At 34.0% G+C, this 19940-nt stretch overlaps 1 protein-coding gene across 2 annotated transcripts in view; it reads left to right on the top strand.

Moving 5' to 3' along the window:
* LOC119835891 (tetratricopeptide repeat protein 39B-like) overlaps positions 1-19940 on the top strand; it is a 40171-nt gene that overhangs the window by 2249 nt on the left and 17982 nt on the right. Inside the window, exon 1 of one of the 2 annotated variants that reach the window (XM_038360990.1) lies at positions 15534-15702. The exons of the other annotated variant lie outside the window; for it this stretch is intronic. Within the exon in view, the coding sequence (XP_038216918.1) occupies positions 15616-15702 (87 nt within the window). The 5' untranslated portion in view covers positions 15534-15615. Of the gene's footprint in view, positions 1-15533; positions 15703-19940 lie in introns of those variants that run through there. 2 annotated transcript variants of the gene reach the window in all.

Below are 19940 nucleotides of genomic sequence, written 5' to 3'. Positions count from 1 at the left end.
CAAGTCAATTTTCCAAATTTAGCGTAAAATTTAAATGATCTTTGCCCAGACAAGTTTATGCATAAGTTTTGTGAACATTTTACCAAAATGAATACGAAGTAAGCCCTATAATAGAAATATACAATCAACCGATGGGGAGTCCCTTAACTTGCGCATTTCATTATCAGATCTAATGACAATCACAACGCTTCTAGATGAAAAGCCTTTAAAAAAAAGTCCGACATCTCGGAGACCTCGATAGAAAGATTATGTGACTAAGCCAATCCGTGAGTCTTTTGCCGAGACGCCCAACTTTTTCTATTGGAAAATTTATCGATTATGGTAGACTAGCTGCGCCCCGCAGTTTCACCCGCGTACCCGTATCCCGTACGAATATCGAGATAAAAAGTTGCTTATATATTATTCCAGTGGTCCACAGTTGTCCAGCTGTCTACGTACCAAATGTTATTGCAATCGGTGCAGTAGCTTTTGCGTGAAAGAGCAACAAACACACATACATCCTTACAAACTTTCGCATTTATAACATTAGTAGGATAAATAATAGAAATGTTTGAAATAAAAATGTCGATTTGGTGTTCGCATCAACCGTGGCTCAAACTCACTGTTTCTTTCGTTAAATGTCATGATAATCATAACTTGTTAATAATGAGGGTAGAATTTTCAATCCTCGGTTAAATTTATTTGTCGAATATCGACCGTATTTACACATTTAAAAAATGCGGTCTAATTATCCGTCTTGACATTTTACATGTGATATTTTATATTATTGTGTAATACTTTAGTGGACGGATAAATTTAACTTTTAACTAAAGATTGCAAAAAACGCTATGACAGTTTTATTTTGTTACTGTGACATAAAAATTAATTCCGACACATTTTTAACGTTGATAGCGGCCGTCCTGTAAAAGCAAAATTGTTTTAAATTTGGCGAGAATACATATTATTTCGTTACATTTCTCTAGAGAACGTTACACGCTAACAACGTATAGAAATAGTTATAACTTACTCTAATTATTATAAAAATAAGCGCTCCATTCATGGTCGTGCTGTAGAGTCCACAATCCAAATAAATTGAAGGCAACCTGATTTCGCATAAAGCAGTGCCTGTAGGTTCTGTACACCAAAAGAGTTTAGTAGTGCGGCGGTATCATTAGCCCTTATTTTTTCGGAGATGCACAAGAAGCAATGTCCACTGACAATGGTGACTGATACCGGATGATGATAACACATTATTTGTGGACTACAATCAATGATAAGGATGTCAGGAACATGTGGTACCATCAAGACATTTTGGGTTTTCTTTAAGATACCGAAAAATATTAAAGGAGATAATAGATTAGATTCATAATAATGATTAACGCGAAAAAACGATCATTTGTCGTACATCCGCACACCAAAGTCGTTTTTCTTGTCTCTTAGAACAAATAGAACATACGAACATCACTCATGTTTCTTTGGATTTTGAATTATTCTACATCCCCAGCCGAAACATCCACGCGACTATGAACGTGACCCATTAACATAGTATTTCTCGCTATTGATAAGTTTCAAATGTCGGCTTCATAAAGATTATTAAGAATTGACCCTGAGGCTATCGTAAACAAAGCAGCTTGTTAACCCTTTGCCCACAATAGCGTGTATGTGCATAGCGTTCCGAGATCGCAAAACAATTTAAACTGCTCATGTATTATATCATATCGCTAGTGAGTAGACTTCTGGAATTATTTTGGTAGATGGTAACACCTTACAGTCTCCCCGTGACCACGCTCGCTGTAAACTGTTCGAAACGTCGGGTTGATAATATAATGAATTATAATAAATCGCATTTAAAATCCGTTAAAAAGTTTTTAATTTCTAAATGTATAATACTCGCGTAAAATAAAACACAAGAAAATACTATAAATAATAAGATAAAATGTTGTATTGTTTCGCAATTTTTGGATATTTATTATGCAGTTATTTTTGCGTTGGATAGGGTATATGATAATTGCATTGAACGACCTTTACTAAACTTAAATCGTGATTCCAGATCTCCCTTGTTGTTGTAACTTGATTTGTAAGATAACCTGACTGTAGGCATGCATTCAGGCATAACGGTATAAATTCACAAGCCGTACCCTTGGGATACATATATAAACAGGTCTAACCTGAGATGTAGACCAGTCTGTCAGGAGATCTTTGCGAAAACGATACTTTTATGTTATTCCTATTAGACTTGACTGAATTAAATATTGGTTTTCTGAAAATCGACAATTTTTAAACTAACAATATAAAGTGGAGCGTGAAATCGAATTCCCAAATATACTGTATATGTTAGTTATATAATAAACATTTTGTATGTTTACTAAATCAGTATTGATATTATTTTAATACATCTTCACGTCTGACCGCAAACTTCCAGGTATGTTTATTCACTAAGTGCTTGCGGACTTTCTAGGCGGAAATTTTTTTGCAACACCCGAGACAGGTCTGACGACATTCTTTCGAATTCAGACGCGTTTACTGACGGACGTCTTAACTTATCGTCTAATTATTACGAAATACAATAAATATAGTGATCATTAATTATGTATGTTATAATTTTATTTCGATATGCACCATACATTATTCTAGAATTGTTGTATCAAAAAATATTAGTATCGAACTTAGAGCCTAGTCTACTGAAGTAGAAAAGTCATGTGAAATGTGAGCGTGATAGTGTACTTTACCACCTTCTGTATAGTTTCACTTATCACTTGAACTAAACGGTGAATGGCGACGAGCTGTAGTTCTGAGTAGTTTATATCCCGAATTTTAAACAAAAACATGAAAAGCATCATAACAACCCCCCTCCACTTTGTCTTTACTTTATATTATATTAATAGATGTCTTAGTATTTTGAGTGTTTTTATGATTATGGTAAAAAGCTCTTATTATAGTTTACATTATGTTTGAAGACATTAATCTAGTAGACATTGTTTTTGGATATAAATTCAGACCAACTAGCGCGGCTTACAGTAAAAGTAACCCTTTTTGTAATATATTTTATAGGGTAATTATGATTTTATAAATAACTTGCTAATCCTATCCGCTTAACTTGCTAATAATAAATCCGTGGAACCTATATAGCCTATGTCACTCAGTGAAGTTGCAGGTTATGGTGAAAGAATTTTGAAAATCGGTTTAGTAGTTTTTGAGTTTATTATCCATTACAAACAATCGTAAAAAAATACAAATTCTTCCTCTTTATGATATTAGTCTAGATACGCATATTCAAATAGAAGAAAAACATATGTTTCTTTTTCATAATGTGTTCATTAATTACATGTAATTTATCTATTTTTTGTTTGCTTCTGACCCGTGCAATAATTAAAATGACGGAAGAATTTTAAGAAATACTATTCATTATATACCTATATTTAAACACAAACCTATCACGAATGCGGAAGTTAGGCTTCTTGCATGTTATTTTGTTTTAAAAATAAATAGGTTTGCCGAACATGGTGTAATACCCGTCCAGTTCCAAAAATATCGAGTTATAGTAGTTCGTGTTTTCTTTTTTGTTAATTATTTCCTGAGTGTCTCGTCTTTTTTCTTTATGAATTACACTCACAAGGTATTCCATTAAATTGCCCATCGGTGTTTACCAGCGAATGCGTCAAACAACACATTAAACCTAGAGACATGAGCATGAGAACCTCGGATTTAAAATCGCAAAATTAATTAATATTTATATAGATGGACAGAAACACAGATTGATAATCTCATATTTTGCACCATGTGATCTGGGGTTGTGAAATACGCGACCACATGCAAACCTCCTTAGCCCGTACACCCACACACACACACGTATGGATATGTGATACGAGCCAACACGTGCTGGATAATGATAAAGTTAGACAACATAATGATGTTTCTATCTATGTATACATAGAAATCATCGTGTTACCGACACAAAAAAGCATAAAATCTGTTTTCTGTTCAAGAGCTACCTACTATGTCAGATACAGACACGTCAAACTTATGAGATCGTTTTTGTGTCGAGGGTTAAAGTATTTCATCTATTGAAAAGTACTCAAAAAAGTACGTAAATCTATACTAATATTATAAAGCTGAAGAGTTTGTTTCTTTATTTGTTTGAACGCACTAATCTCAGGAACTTCTTGTCCGATTTGAAAAATTCTTTCAGTGTTAGATAGGCCATTTATTGAAGAAGGCTATAGGCTATAAATATACCACGAGCGAAGCCGGGGCGAAGCGCTAATTATAGATATAGCTAGGCTATCGGTGGTCTGTCTAATATTTAATCGAATCGGGGTGAAAACTGGACCGTTTGCAAACCGCCCGTGCTTTGGCTTATATTAAGTAACTCATTACCAGTTACGATCCGTTATTCTCTAGGTACAAACTAATTTATTTAATGAATATCCTACGCTTGTATTGAAGCGAACATCCTCGTTATTTTCCGAACTAGCTAATTAATATCAATGATTATTTTTCGTAATCACTGGAGTGAAAAAAAACAAACGAAGTAGACTTATATATAAATTACGAGTAATATTTATTCCATAACATGTACCGTACATTCCGTAACATTACAAGTTTTTTAATATTATTTAAAAAAATTACATTAAGATTAGTTTGTCTCTTTCGGTTTATATGTAAAATCACCGATAACAACAGAACTTTACATGTTTGGATTATTTACTAACTAAGACAAAACCACGCTGAAAATCTTTAAATTCTTACATCAACCAACAACAAGGTGTTGATATTTAAGAAACAAAAATACTAAATAGTTTATTCATTTATCGTATCGATTAATACTATGTTTGATTACGGATCATCTGTTTGAATTGAAAACTTTATCAAAATCACATTTTTGTGTGACGCAGAGAAGCCAAGCGATCGCAAATAAATGTAACATACTAGAACATTCTATAACATAACAATGGAGCTGTTTTTATAACTCTACCATACATTTAACTCTCTTTACTTGTCGTATCTCTATGGTTTAATATCCAGCTATTTGCAAATTTTGATATCGATCGATATGATAGAGTACATAGTCATTGTTACTAAATAGCTTTCGGTGCTAATAACGCATTACGCAACAGGTTGTTTCACGCGGCGATGACTTGATTTATTGTTCAAAGGATTCATATTTCGTTCAAATACCCGTATTAAAACAAGGAGCAAAAGCTTTGTATCCCTCTTTTCGAAATTCTCGCAGAGGGAAATGTAATTTGGTATATTAATAGTTTGTGGAGAGAACGAGTGCAGAATGCTAATATTTTTTAAAGAAATGCATCAAAAGCATAACATACACACATATGCTTACCATGCATTATATTATGCTACACACATGCGTATATACTCTTTTTTATTCATGATCGAATTTCGATCACTGGGCGACCATAGAATCAAGACAGAAGGAGACTATAAAATACAGTATATAACTTATTAGAAGTTCATAATTATCGGAAAATCTTAAAGCCGTATAATCCCTGGAATCCTGAAATAAACAGGATTATCGGATGTTAAATGTGCGTTCTAAAGTTCATATAACAATCGTCACCACGTGACTGAGTATTAAGCATGCAGAGCCTAGTCAATTATATCATTAAATCTTGTTTATAAGTGTCAAAGCATATTGCATTTCCATTGTTCAGAGTATAGTGTTACGTGTTTTGAGATAAAGGGTCCGTACTCTGTGACGACGCTTACACGACATCTATAATCTGCACTTTTATAGTGATGAAAGTCTGAAGAGTTTGTTTGTTTGAACCCGTCAATTTTACGATTAGTTCGAATTGAAAATTATTTGTGTACCTCAGGGCACAATTAATTGTTCAAAATGGCATCTATTTCGATAACAACCGGGTAAATAACTTTCTAAAAGAAGTTTGCTTCGCATAAGGTGTAGTACATTACTTTCAATATAATTTTATCTCATTCCCTTCTTTTATAGATTTACTTACTCGGTTATATTGGCAACACTAATCTTTGTAAGAACTAAGAACCTTTGACTAAAAGACAAAAAAATTAACCTGTCATAGTCAGTGTATTTACCAACCTACGTACCTACCCCTACTCAGTGTTTATTTTACATTTTCTGTTTTTGTATATATGCTGTATATAGACAAAAATTTTAATAATTGTGTTTTACGTTAGAATACCATTTATTAAAACGGAACAAATTGTTACCGCGTTCTTTTAAAAGTAATAGGGCAGGCGTGCTTTTTATTCTGCTTTTGGGTGATATTCAAACATTTATATGAATAAGTACTTATGAATCTGGATTAGGCATTAATTAAGCTACTTGGCTATCCTAACAACGCATACATGTGATCCACCTACGCTGTGACCTTTCGAGACACCCACAGCAAAGCCGCGTATATTCAATAGTTGAAATATAACTGCGCAGTTAGGTTACCCGGATGACCTAGATAGAGCTAACGAAGGGATATGATCGATGTAGGGCTATCCAGGCTCCCGGGTGCAGGTGCAACGCGCATGTTCCTCTCCCCGCGGGGTGGGCCCCCACTCATTACAGATCCAGCTGTGTGTGTTACACGCATACATATTAACTTGCCGCGCCCACTTCATCCCCGGCCCGAGAATAATCTAGATTCTATTAAGGACCTGTCAGACAGTCATGGAATCATTAAATTGGAAATTTCTGATAGAAACTTTGAAGTACAAAAAATACAAAAATCTTTACTGTTACTCAAAAAAGTCAGAGCAAATAACAAACTGTGAACGTGACATTCACATTACTAAATAGATCACAATGGTTCAGGAACAGGAGATTGTATTTTTTTCATTGTTTGTTGAATACGCTGAACTTCTTAGGTAGTTAGTAGGCGCACGCGTGGCGTGTGCTCTAGGTCCAAAAGTGAAGAAACAAAATCGAACGTTCTGAAGAAGTAGTTTGGAAGTAGTTCTTCATGAATAATATTGCATATTATTTTCATACAAAAATGTAAATACTCCTTTATCGCTCGGTCCTGAATGAGGTCATAGAGCACCAATGACTGGACACCACGTTCACGATTGTATGGATTCAGATCTTGTAACCAATGGGTGGCTACGACGTCATCGATACAAAATATCCAGGTCAATAAATTTAGCGACAGCGGCCATTTTGCTTTTTATCAACTTTAATAAAAAATAAATCCAACTCCATATTACATTTTTACTTGCTTTCCGCGCTCGATCAAAGAAAAAGCCTGGTAGTTTTACCCAGATAGTCTCCCTTCCCGTAGGATTCCCGGCATAAACTAACCTACGAGTTTTCTCATATCTCCAACTGTATTTCTACTTATTTTCATCCAAACCGGTTCAGTAGTTTAGACGTGAAGAAGGGGACAGACAAACATACAATGTAAGCACACTGTTATCTAGAATTCAAGTGTTATACTCTTTATCAACTGTATGAGAAAAAAAAAATGTTTATCTATCATCCTTCCAGAAATCTTCACATTAGTACATAAAGACATCCAGGAAGACATACTTAATTTCCTGGCTGTGTTTCAATTAAAAACAAATGATGTTAATTATAAAGTGATGCAAACTATTCAGAAATAAATTAATAAAAAATATGAAATTATTTAATAATAAATTATATAATGACGTTGATATTCAAAGAATAAGCGGACAGATTGCGCCCCACTCCCGGCTTTTGGGATTTCAGGGGTCGTTGCAGACTAATTGATAAGCTCAACTCCATCCGGGATAGTTAGATCAGTGGGGTCTGAATGCGCTCTGATGAGATGTAACTAATCTAAACTTTGAATAGAATCTAGTGTCCGGCTTGGACATGCAATTAAGTTGGCTTGTGTTGAAATATGGTGCATGGAATTTTTAATACATAAAATTGTTAGACTTATTAGCTGGTTGTTGTTCATTGAAACTTGAACAAAATTGTGAATTTTAATGAGCAAGTTTTAATTATTAAATTAGTATAAATGGAATGAAGTTTTTTTTAACAATCAAAGGTTTCGTTTTTTATAATTAATCGAGCCTCCTTGGTTTTTATTTCTAACAAAATAAACCAAATTTCAGAATAGAAACTATTGCATATAGCGTAACAATAACATCCATCCCATCGAGGCGTCTCATGCTAACCGTGAAAACATCAGCATACGTTCCCACGACAATCGATGCGAAGTTTATGGGAGCCTGGGAACATAAGTGACAAATCCCATTTAACCCCCATTTCAGTGTCAATATCCGTTAGACTAATGGTCCATTTTACACGATCGGCTGCTGCCTATCGTTGACTGATTGCTTCAACGAGCCTGATTGATTTTAATGGGTCTGTTCGACTGCTATTTGAGATAAGTTGATTATCTTCACTGATGTGCTGTGTGATGCTATATTTTTCTGTTTTAATATCATCAAAAAAGTACATTCGTTGCGAACACCCGTTAAATAAAACGAATGTGCAGTGGAAATTTATTTTTATAAACAAAACATGAAAATATCTTATTAAATAATCGAAATAAAAACAAATGATTTTGTCATCTAGATGGTTTATCAAGAATAAGTTGTCTTTTATAAGCTATTAGTTGTGTTACAATAATATACGTTGGATGTTTGTTTGTATATACATTATTTTTATTTATATATGTGTTTGAGATTGTTAAGAAGTTTGTATTTGTAATTTTACTGCTTTTATTTGATTTAAGAGTTTAAATAGGCAAATACACTTATTGCACAATATTTACCACCGTTCATAGATAAAACACGCTGATTTAATGGATAATTATTTATGTCAAAATTCAAATCAACATATCCATTAGGCAAAAATATTTGAGACTTGACCTAGAACCAGTTTTACTGAACTTCTTTTTAAGCACATGTCGATTTGCATAATCAAATTATTGATTTTACCACACGAATACAATCAATTGTTACCGATACAACTTACACACATTTATCGAATATATCCTTGTGCAAGCCAATTACTGCCTCAATAACGCGGAAAGTTGTATTATATGAATACTAGCTGAGCCGGCGAACTTCGCAACGCCATAAAACATCATTTTTTCACAGATTTACCTTAATTTTTCTTTGAAACCGTCCCTGGTCTCTTACAAATACATGAATAACATAGTTGTCAACTTCAGCTTGGCCATTCGCGTCTGGTAGAGGTACGTGTACTTGACAATTATTGGACAGGGGAACGCTGAATTGCTTCTGTCGTTGAATCCATTTACTTTATTTTCGAAATACAGTTTCATATATGAGGCCATTGTGAGTGGAACTTCTTTTCATAATTAGCACCGCCGTTGCTTTACAGTGTATATCGGTGTAGGTTTTACACTGTAGGACTCCGACATCCCAACTTCAATATGGAAACGTTCAAATGATGCAATCACCATTTGAGAAATTGATATGACTCGATGTGGTAATATAATATTCTCGTTTCTATAATAATTTAGGATCTTAAATTATAAATGCAATTAATTCAAAGATTCCTCAGATCGATAATTTTTAAACTTTGAATAAATAGCACTGTATATTATTTGACCTTGATGCGCTTCGGGTGCATTAAAAGATGGTAGAAGATAAGCGAGACGGCCCCATTTGCGCTGCGTAGTAAACGCGCTTGGCAACCAAAAAACGTACGCATTGATTGAGCGAATGCAATGATAAGTGTTCCATATAATAATTTCTTCGTCCTTTCCCGAACTGAGCTTCGAGTATCCCGTGTGTCTAACCGTTTGAGTACTTTGAATGTTGTTGGACTTATTTATAAACACAATTGTAATCTGCCTACATTACTTTTTCTTGTCAGGTACAGCTACTTGGTTAGGGGTAAAAGTCTTATATTGTATACGCAATAATTTAGTATTGGCCATTTTAAAAGTTACCTCTACAGTCACTTGTTTCGGTCAGATATATCATCCTCTTAAATAGTAATGTTAATAATCATATAAGGAATGAACTCTATAAATGCCATAGTATTTTAAGATTGTTGCAGAATATTCAAAAAATTAGTTTTCAAACTGTAATTGCTTACGGTACGTCTGCGCGGACGCAGCGTGTCTATGCATATTTATTTAATGGTATCATTAAGATAGGTTTGAATCGGTCCGAAGCTCGAGAGCGCGCAGTGAAAGTCGCTGACCGCTTTCTCTGGTGCAAATATCCGTGCGGCTCACAAGTGAACCGTTGTTTATACTTTTATTTTGGTTTGTCTATGATTTTATGGGAAGTTCTTACGAGAACGAATGCTAGTGTCTCCGACGGTATAGTTTCAATAATCTAAATCGTGAATCAGGAGATCTTCGAACAGGCATCATTATTTGTCTTAAGAGTTTTTGTAAGAAAATTGAAAAAATACACACTAGAACATACAAGTAAGTAGATCCCGGATGAGGTGTTTAAAGCACACGGTCTTGTATAAGATGACGATAAAAATTCTTAACACTTAACAAGTAGGTATGTGCAATCGCAAATGGTATAGAATTAGCGAACATGCTTCGAGAGAATTATTAAGACGTAGGCACCTCTTAATAATACTTGATTGCAAGAAATTAACTTTATAGCCTGGCGTTTTCACAAGCAGCCGTAAATTTGGAAATGTGCCTATTGTATGTATTGATATATTACTACTATTAGATAGTAATACATTTGTAGTACGAGTTATTGAGTTATTAGGCACAATTCCAAATTTAGGGCTGCTATGATCAATATCGTGAAAACGCCATACAAAAATCCATGTCACCTCTATTCTATATGCAGCATTAAAATTCAATAGATGAACGATTAGCCACAATGCTTTAAGATGTCAAAGTTTAAAGCAAAGATTATCGGACTGCTTGTGCTGGCATCTTGCATGTATGTTTATTTGTTGTGCTTTAGTTCGAATAAATTTATGCGATCAGATAGCGTTATGTTGTAAATATTATCTTTGTATGTATATTATTGCTTGATAATATCGAACCCTGTAAGATATCGATCTATATTAGCTTTGAAAATTGTTGATAGGAAATGTTAATACGCTTACGCAATTATAAACAAATGTTTGATTATATATTAAATATTAATTCGATGATGCAATTTCAGTACGATTATTGAACCAATTCAAAAAAGGCATTCAGTCTTCACGGTATTTAAGATGAAATTTATCTTCACATTGCAGCTTAGAAGATAGAATTAGATTGCGAATTAGATTACGAATATGTCACATATTATAGAAATAAAAGTAATAGAATGCAAGTTCAACATCTATCGATTCCTATCACAAATAACAAGAAGGTTGTGGAAACTAGTGACGTAAATACGTAGCTATTGACAGCGGGTTTCTGAACAAAACTGTATATATATCTTCATGTGGGCTGTAAATGTCTGTAACTGACGTTCCTAGGAATATTCCAGTTTAAATGGACGATTTGAGTGTCAATCCAATAGACGGCCAGTGTTAGCGGATTTATCATTCTGTTCCGAACGATCGATAGGAAGTTGTATAAAATTGATCTTGTTGAATTTAAAATAACAGAGTTGAAAAGAGAGATATTTCTTCATTTATTTATTTATTTATTTATATTGCTTTTAACTCGGTGGTATTATATCCTGCTATATTTCTTGGAAAAGCATTAGTCGAGAAACTACTGTAGGCCTATTCACACCATCGCTTCGTAGCACAGTTCAGCTGCATACGCAATGGAATTATTTTCTCAGCAGATATTGAAACCATATTGTGTATTTGTTCTATATGATTTAAATGCTAGGGACTCGCTGATAAATCACTTTAAAGATAGCTTCAGGTATCCTTACCATCCAGCGCTACCTATATGAGGTACATTTAATAGAAATAAACAAACTAGACTAAATTTTAACGGCAGGCATCAGCTTTCGAATAAGACAAGAATCTTGAAAATCGGTCCACCCAGTCCAAAGTCTTAGGTTAACACATGAAAAAGAAGCAGTCGTTTATGTGTCACATACATAAAATATAATAGATATAAAATTTAAATGCCTGTTTTCTGGCAGTATTTAAGTAAAACATTCACTAATGGGTGGATCAAATATATAACTTTGCAATGTGAGGTTCGGGTTAAAAGGGCTAAATTTGAAAGTTTAAAAATGTGAAAAATGAAATTCAGAAAATATGCTTATTTTCTAAAATTAGACGATTCAAAACCGTTTCTAAAGGTTGTCTAGTTGAATGAATAAATGTTCTATTTTAAAGATAGCAACACACTAATGCTAATTCCCACAATGATTTCCGTAATTTCTCCATTTGTCTGGTGAGAGCGAGCGACGACTTCGTTCGGGAGATGAATGACACGTGTATCTGTAACGACACGTGCCGGTATGAGACTGCGAAACATCGTGCAGGAAGTGATACTTGTTTTCGTAGACACTTATAGATGCTTCCGCTCAGTCACTGAACTTAACAAGTGAGCAATCGCACTAATTGCGTGGACGTTTGTCCTCTCTTAATTGATGGTAATTATATGTCGTATCCAAAAAGGTTCCTTACTGTGAGGTTATTTTTTTTTTTATATGTCAGAGCGGGAAACTGAGTTGGTGGTTCCCCTGATGGTAAGTGATCATCACCGCACATGAACATTCGCAGAGACGTTTGTCAATGGGCTGCCCCCTTTTCAGAGGGTAAGTGATTGTCTAGGCCGACTGCGCTTTCTTATTCCTTTTGGAGTCCATTTCAAGGTTTGCCTGGGAATATTGTTTAGTTATTAGTATAAGTAAAAAGTGGACATTAATATAGTAGTCGCGATTTTATTAGTTATTCACATTTAACAATATTGAGATAAGCTTCACTGATAAAGAATTAATTTTATTATCCAATGCTAAGACTTACTCCCCTGGATTTCACTGTAGCCTTTAGTCTTATGACTTTAAATTATAAACGATACTAATACAATTAAATAAAAGGTGTATTTTTATTCGGTATTAACACAAATTACTTAGACCCTAAGTAACTAGTGCCTATCTATTGCTCTAAGTCTTACAGCAATAGATAGAGAAGTAGACATTTCAATGTTATAATTAATTATATTGTCAATACAAACAATAATTATTATTTTAATGAAGTATTTGTCGTAACTAAAAACGATGAAACGATGCCGTTAAAAATCTGAGACCGTAACAAGTTGATCAGCGTCAAGTGAAGTTGATTGCGAAAACAGATTTGACATTTATCTACCCGCAATAAATTTCTAGGCAAGGGCTATCACGTTCGCCTTTGCAAATAAATGTTTTAAACTCTAAGGACGTGTTCTCAAAGTAGTTGGGTATAGAAACGGAAGGCGCGGACTCGACTTTTCCCGTCAAAACTTTCTATGCAACGCGTCTACAGTGACAAAATAAAATAACCATGAAAACTGCTCGTTAACACTTGAGTGTTAGCCCTATTTAGCCAGCCAGCCAGCCCTAGTTAGATCATATTTTAAAATTAGTTTCGTAAAAGTCCATACTTTTACTGAAATATTTAAAAGAATAAGACGGTTATGGTTGTTTATCTTTAGGATATTGAATAAATGATCCCAACATACTCGTATATTGTTTTTTTATAACTTAAAAGCTTTTGTTTCTTCTTGATCTCTTGATAAAAACTCCCGATCGGTATAACTTTACAAATGAGCCTTAGAAGTAATTATCTAATACAGTACTTTAACATTTTTTCCTACAACGCTGCTTTCTCAATTCCCAAACGATTACTCAAAATAACATAGTATAACTAAGTAATAAATAAAATAATAACCACAAGATATAATACTATACTGTAACGAAGTGGCGACAACCCTATTTTCAGCCCCTGAGGTAAGGATTTCACATTTATTAACATTATGCAGTTTTGAGTTAATATAAATTGCTATCTTGATACAATTTACAACATTTTAGCATTTTATTAGCTTATAGAAGTTGTATTAAATGAAAGGATAAACAAAGACTGGTCATTTAATACGTATTTGGTAGGTGTTCAATACATATAATAGTAGAGTAAATTTATATATATTTACAAAATTTCTGCATGAGATTTATTATAAGACAAGTTTTAAGACAACTTTTGGCTAATCTAATGGATTTGTATTTACATAGCTTTTTAGTTAACATCGTGTTTTTATCTTTTTTATGGTTCCATTGGCACTTTCTTTCTAAGACTCCACTGTCTGTCTTTCCGTCAGTCTGTCACCTGGCTGTATCTCATGGATCGATATAGGCAGTTGACATTTTTATAGATGCTATTTCTGTTGCCATAGCGACAAAACAAATCAACAAATTTTAAAATTTGTTTTTACAATTACAATACCCAATATGGAAAGCATCATGCGCGAGCCCGACTCGCGCGTGACTGGTTCCTTTTTTGAAAATTTTAAAAATAAAGATATTGTACAAGCAATTCTTATGATTTAATGAAAATGTTATGTTTTATCGATGACTATAAAGTTTCCCTGCTTTGCCGGTGTTTTACTCAATAAAAAATGACTTTTGAACCATCTGAACAGACATTTTCAAACCGAAAAAACCGATTTTAAACGATAATCGCTTTTGCGTTATTAAATTACCAATATATAAAGAAATAAATTTATGTAAGTTAACATGAATATGGTCAATGGCACAAACTAGGATACATTAGTGAGGAGTAACTAATGCTATAAAATTTTATATTCTTTTGCGTCATTTATGGATATAATATGCAGTGGGAATAAAAAAAACATTTGAAAACGAATGTCCTTTGGTAACGTGACCCACTTTGCCGCGAATTTATGAGTCATTTGTATTCACTTATGATGCATACATTTATTTTAGAAAACAGTCAAAAATATTTCGAAATGTTATAGATATGCTTGATATTGAATTAATGAATCGCCTTGAAGTGTTAGCTTGTCTGACATGTTCTGATTTTTATGAATTATTTTATCTCGATACATAGAACCAGAATGTTTGTTGCATTTGGCAATAATTTTTTTTTTTCGCCAAGTGGGTAGAAGGAGTGCTTCATTTCACTGCTGTTATGAGAATATTTGTTTCGTTAAATTATAAGATTTCTCTAGAGCATTCTTACGGTGCAACGCAATACTAAGAAATCAAATTTTAGTTCGATATGTCTTGTTTCTATTTGTGGAGTTAGAATGTATATAATACACGTAAGTAAGTTTGATTATTTAAAAAATGACATTTGGTTAGTGTTGGAAAGAATCTTCCAATTGTGCGCTCATTTTTGGTTAAAAATCTTGTTTTGGAAATAATGGCGCAAATTAATATCTTATTTTTTTATAGCTTCAGCATGGCTTTCTGAAGCGATTTCAACTTTTTTTTGTATAGTATTTTTTCATTTTAAATGTGTAAAATATTCCTTTGTTTTGTGGGACACACCCACAGGGTAGTGGAGATGGAAAATTCCAAATCTAGGTGACCTATTTTAAAGCTGTATCTGGGAGATAATGAATTCAGCGTTAGCCCGCCCATATATCAAGCGATCGATCGGTTGCAACTGCGCCTGTTATTATTCAGTATTGAAATGTTAGGTAGGTTGGGTGGTGTCTATATTAAAACGGGGTGGCAGCATCCCTTCCTAGGGTCGAGCGGACAGGACTCATAGTTGGAGCGACATCGGGCCTAGGCAGACGTCTGCCTAGGTCCCCAAGCCCCACAATGGGGCGTTTATCTTGCTTTCACCGTAAAGTGAGGCGTAAACGTAAATTAAAACGGTTCTCGAAGGCGATCGAAGACATCATCAAGGTCTGTAACATTTTTACAATTTTTTTCTCTTGATTTGCGATCGAAAGTTCGGCTCGAGCTGGGCGGAGCGGTGCAGCGCGTGGGGCGATGCTTCTTCACTTTTCATTTTCTTATTTATATTTAATAGGATAGTGATATGATATTAAAGGAAATGTTTTATTCAATTTCGCGAGATTTTTTAGTTTTTTTTTTTTTGACTTAGCGTATTACTAAGAGGGAAGTTCTTTAAAATAGCACTACTTGGTCTGACGCCAGCGCATCCACGATCTGATTCGGCGAGCGGTTGGAGCAAAATTGAACCCGCGACCATTGCATCATTTTATATTTGTTAAAATCAATATGTTGTAAAGTATTATTATAGTTTTCATGCTATACAATTGCGCAATAATTGATGTTTGAAATTTAATTAACACCAATGACATATGTTTTTGCGAAAAAATTATGAGTGTGTTTTGTAAAGGTGTTTGCACAATGGTAGCGAATGCAATTGCAATGCGATTCTTTAATGCCGGCGAATTTTTTGTGATATTTTTTTTTTATTTCTATTAATAAATGACGCCGCCATTTTGTGGAGTTGTGAATCGATAACTCCCCCCACCCCTCCAGCTTCTATAAAATGGCCGCTTGGTGGGCGTTGTCATAAATATTTCTATTTATATTTCGCCTTCATTAACAAAAGGCTGCTACTGACTATTAACAATAAGTAGCACAGAAATAAAAAAGTATTACGTTAAATGAAGATAATATACCGATATTATGAACAATGAAATCAAGTGCCAACTTAATAATTATTTTTAATTTAATACTAAAAGAAATAAAATTTAATTTGTTATGAGAAATTACTAACTCATACAAAGAAATAATTATAATAGAATTGCAATGGCCGCCATTATTGGGTGTGGCCCGGCTCTCAGAGAGCCAGAGTTAAGCTCTAGAACAAAGAGCCCGGTACTTTTTTGTCTCAACAACCAACCCCCACTTGACATTTCCTTTAAAAAGCCGCACAAATAATAAATTAAACTCGCAATATGCACGGTCTTATTGCCAGTGCCATAAGTAACCGGTTTCGAATAGGTAATTTTTACCTTTTAGAAAGTTGCAAGAATCTAAGAGCAAAATATTAAATTTAAAAGAAAAGATTGTAAAATCTGACGGGTCGGTTATTGCTAAATTCATTTCCATTATTGAGTGCATATTCATTTTAATACGTTATTTATTCGATGGAAAGTTCTAGAACATTTTGTATTATAGTTATATTGTGACGTCCCACCACCCCGCGCCACCCCGCGCCGCATGCGCCGTTGCAAGGGCCCCGCCCCACCCGCTTCTGCGCAGCCATAGGGCGTTGTCACGTTGTTCCAGAACTGCATGGAATATTTCTGTCCTTTGTTATGTCATAAGCACATTATTGATTTTGTTATCAGAAGATTTTATAGATTATTTAACTGTGAGATTTGAATTGGGTCTCGGCATCCGGCACTCTGTCCTGAAATTTGTATTGGTTTTTTTAATATCTTCTAAATTTTTTTTATTTTAAATTTTGCATTAGGAACATATTTACACGGCTAATTATAATTTATTTGCTGTTTCTCGAAAATTAATTGGATTAATGAGCTTTTGCGTAGGCGTAGCCGGGGGGAGGGTTAGGGAGTTGAAACCCCCCACCCCTTCATCTCAAAATCGTTCGTAATAAGTAAAAATTTTTTTTCGTATCAACATTAGGTTTATTTTCTGTAATTTAGTTTTACCACAACCCCCCCTTGAAACTAAAATCTGATGACTCCTATTTCCAATTGATTATAATATTAACTTCTTTTCTGAATGCAAATTAATGTGTCTGTTTTATTTTCTACTTATCGTGTATAGACTTTTTAATTTTTCTTGCTTCACATATTTGCATCCCAACAAACAAAACTTAGTATAGTGGTGGTTAAATAACTTCATTGCACATTGTTTATAAATACTGCAGTCAACAATTTTCGCCTTCAATTTCTTCATTTTACTTCAAAGTTATGTCTACTCCGTTAGTCCTCACGGCCAATATATCGATTGCATATAAATATTAAATGCATAGGTAGTAGGTTAACTGCAACAAGGCTTTTTAAGTTTTAAACTGTCTGGCTTTCGATACCCGTTGGTCGGTCATGTGAATATAATTGCTCAATAGTTGCATGTAGTTTTTCTTTTTTTTTATGTCATAGCGGGCAGCTGAGCTGGTGGTTCGCCTGATGGTAAGCGATCACCACCGCCCATAAACATTCGCAAAGGTGTAAGTACCTCTGTGAATGCGCTGCCTGCTTTTATGGGGTAAGGGAAAAGGAAAGGATTAACGACTGGAAAGAAAGAATGGACTAGGACGGGTGAGGAAAAGGAAATGGGCCTCCGGCTCCCCCACTCACCGTACGAAACACAGTGGCATGCCACTATTTCACGCCGGTTTTCTGTGGGGGTGTGGTACTTCCCCGGTGCGAGCTGGCCCAATTCGTGCCGAAGCGTGCTCGACTCACACAATAAGTAGTTAAATAAAAGAAATGTCGAACTTATAAAAAAATAACATGCTACCAGCATGTTAGGTTAGGTTACCTGACTAATGAATCTTTAGCAATTAGAAATAAGACGCCGACTTACTACACACACTGTATATAAAATTTATTGAAAAAAATATCATATAGAATACCAGCACAGCAAAATCTGAAACGAAAGGGAAGTAGGGAGAGTAGGATATGTTGAGAATTGATTTCTTTTCAGCAACTGCCGCCCCCTTACCCTTTTTTTCATTTACTTTCGATAATTTCTCATAACTTGTGCCTTTATTATATAGGAGAAGACTGGCTTTTATTTTAATGAATTTTAAAACATAAGTTAAAAAAATTTATTATTTATTATAACGTACGCACCATGCAATAGAAAAATACTATGCACACTGGGCCATACACCACACAATCATGCTATTAGCTTTTAAATATTATAATATTTTATTTTCATAAAATGCAGAACGTCTCCTTTAAATATCTGACGAACTTACTTAAATGACAAGGCTGCAAATTATAAAGAACTTATCGTCACAGCTCTCAGATTTCCTCGTTAAAACTTCTCAGCGTATCTAACGAACACCGTTGACATGCGATCACAGGTGCGCCAGAGATCAAGAGCAAGTCCCTTTATGAAGTGTTAAGATTGCGGGCGGCTGACGCGCCAATTTGCGACGGTTAATCTGAATGGTTCTAATTGGATAATTGATTGACAATTTAATGCATATGAAATATTCTTGGTTGCGGTGTTATTTAAGCAATGTTTGGTGACTGGTTCTTGCGACTTTATATTGTTATAATGTGAGTGGAAGCTGTTGCTATTAGTTGGCAATAGAGTTGGGCCATCTGATGGTAAGCGCTACCGCAACCCATAAACATTAAGGATAAAGAAATGAATATGAAAGGGAAATTTGAATAAAATATGAATAATGGAATAAATAAAATAGAAAATTCCAAAAACCGATTTAAAATGAAATTCATTGATGAATAACGCGCTTTCGGAACCAGAATCAGTCTAATAATGACTGCAATTAGTGCAATAATTTTTGGGTCAATTTCTGCATATTTTAAACAAATTGACGAATAACGTGACATTAAAATAAGAAGTGGAATTTGTGAAATGATGCTTAATTAACAAATGCTATTAACATATGTTAATAGTTATAATAAAATTATATAGTTTCACTAAGAAATAATAAAATCAAAATAGAAAGTATATTTTAATATTTTAATAATTTTTTATCAATTTACATATTAGATAAAACAATAACTAAACTAGAACATTTTATTCGGAAAAAAATGGTTTAGTTTGACTATCCAAACATGTAACCAGGGAATATAACAAATATTCGCGAATATGTAATTAAATGAGAGGTCGTTGGATAGGTATTGAGGACGAAATGTAGTGCTGTATATAGGTTTTTGTTTCACCCATATTGTATCTATAACTATAGTTATTATTATTAACAATTAACTGTTGAACATTTGTTAATATTATCTGAAATATAAAATGATCCTGATACAGTGTTTATAGTTTCTATAAGTTTGATTTTTTGTAGACATTCTGTAGAGCTGAGAATATGATATAATATAATAGGTCGTAAACTATGCACTGAATACCATACTGCTAGATAATTAGGTGACGGTGGGAGAGTGTTTTTCGGTACATTCAGTATTAATGCATGATAGAGACTAGCTCCCAGTATG

The sequence above is a fragment of the Zerene cesonia genome, chromosome Z (assembly GCF_012273895.1).
Source record: "Zerene cesonia ecotype Mississippi chromosome Z, Zerene_cesonia_1.1, whole genome shotgun sequence".
Classification (NCBI taxonomy): Eukaryota; Metazoa; Arthropoda; class Insecta; order Lepidoptera; family Pieridae; genus Zerene; species Zerene cesonia.
The sequence above is the reverse complement of the archived record's forward strand: the minus strand, read 5'-3'. Positions and strand labels throughout refer to the sequence as shown.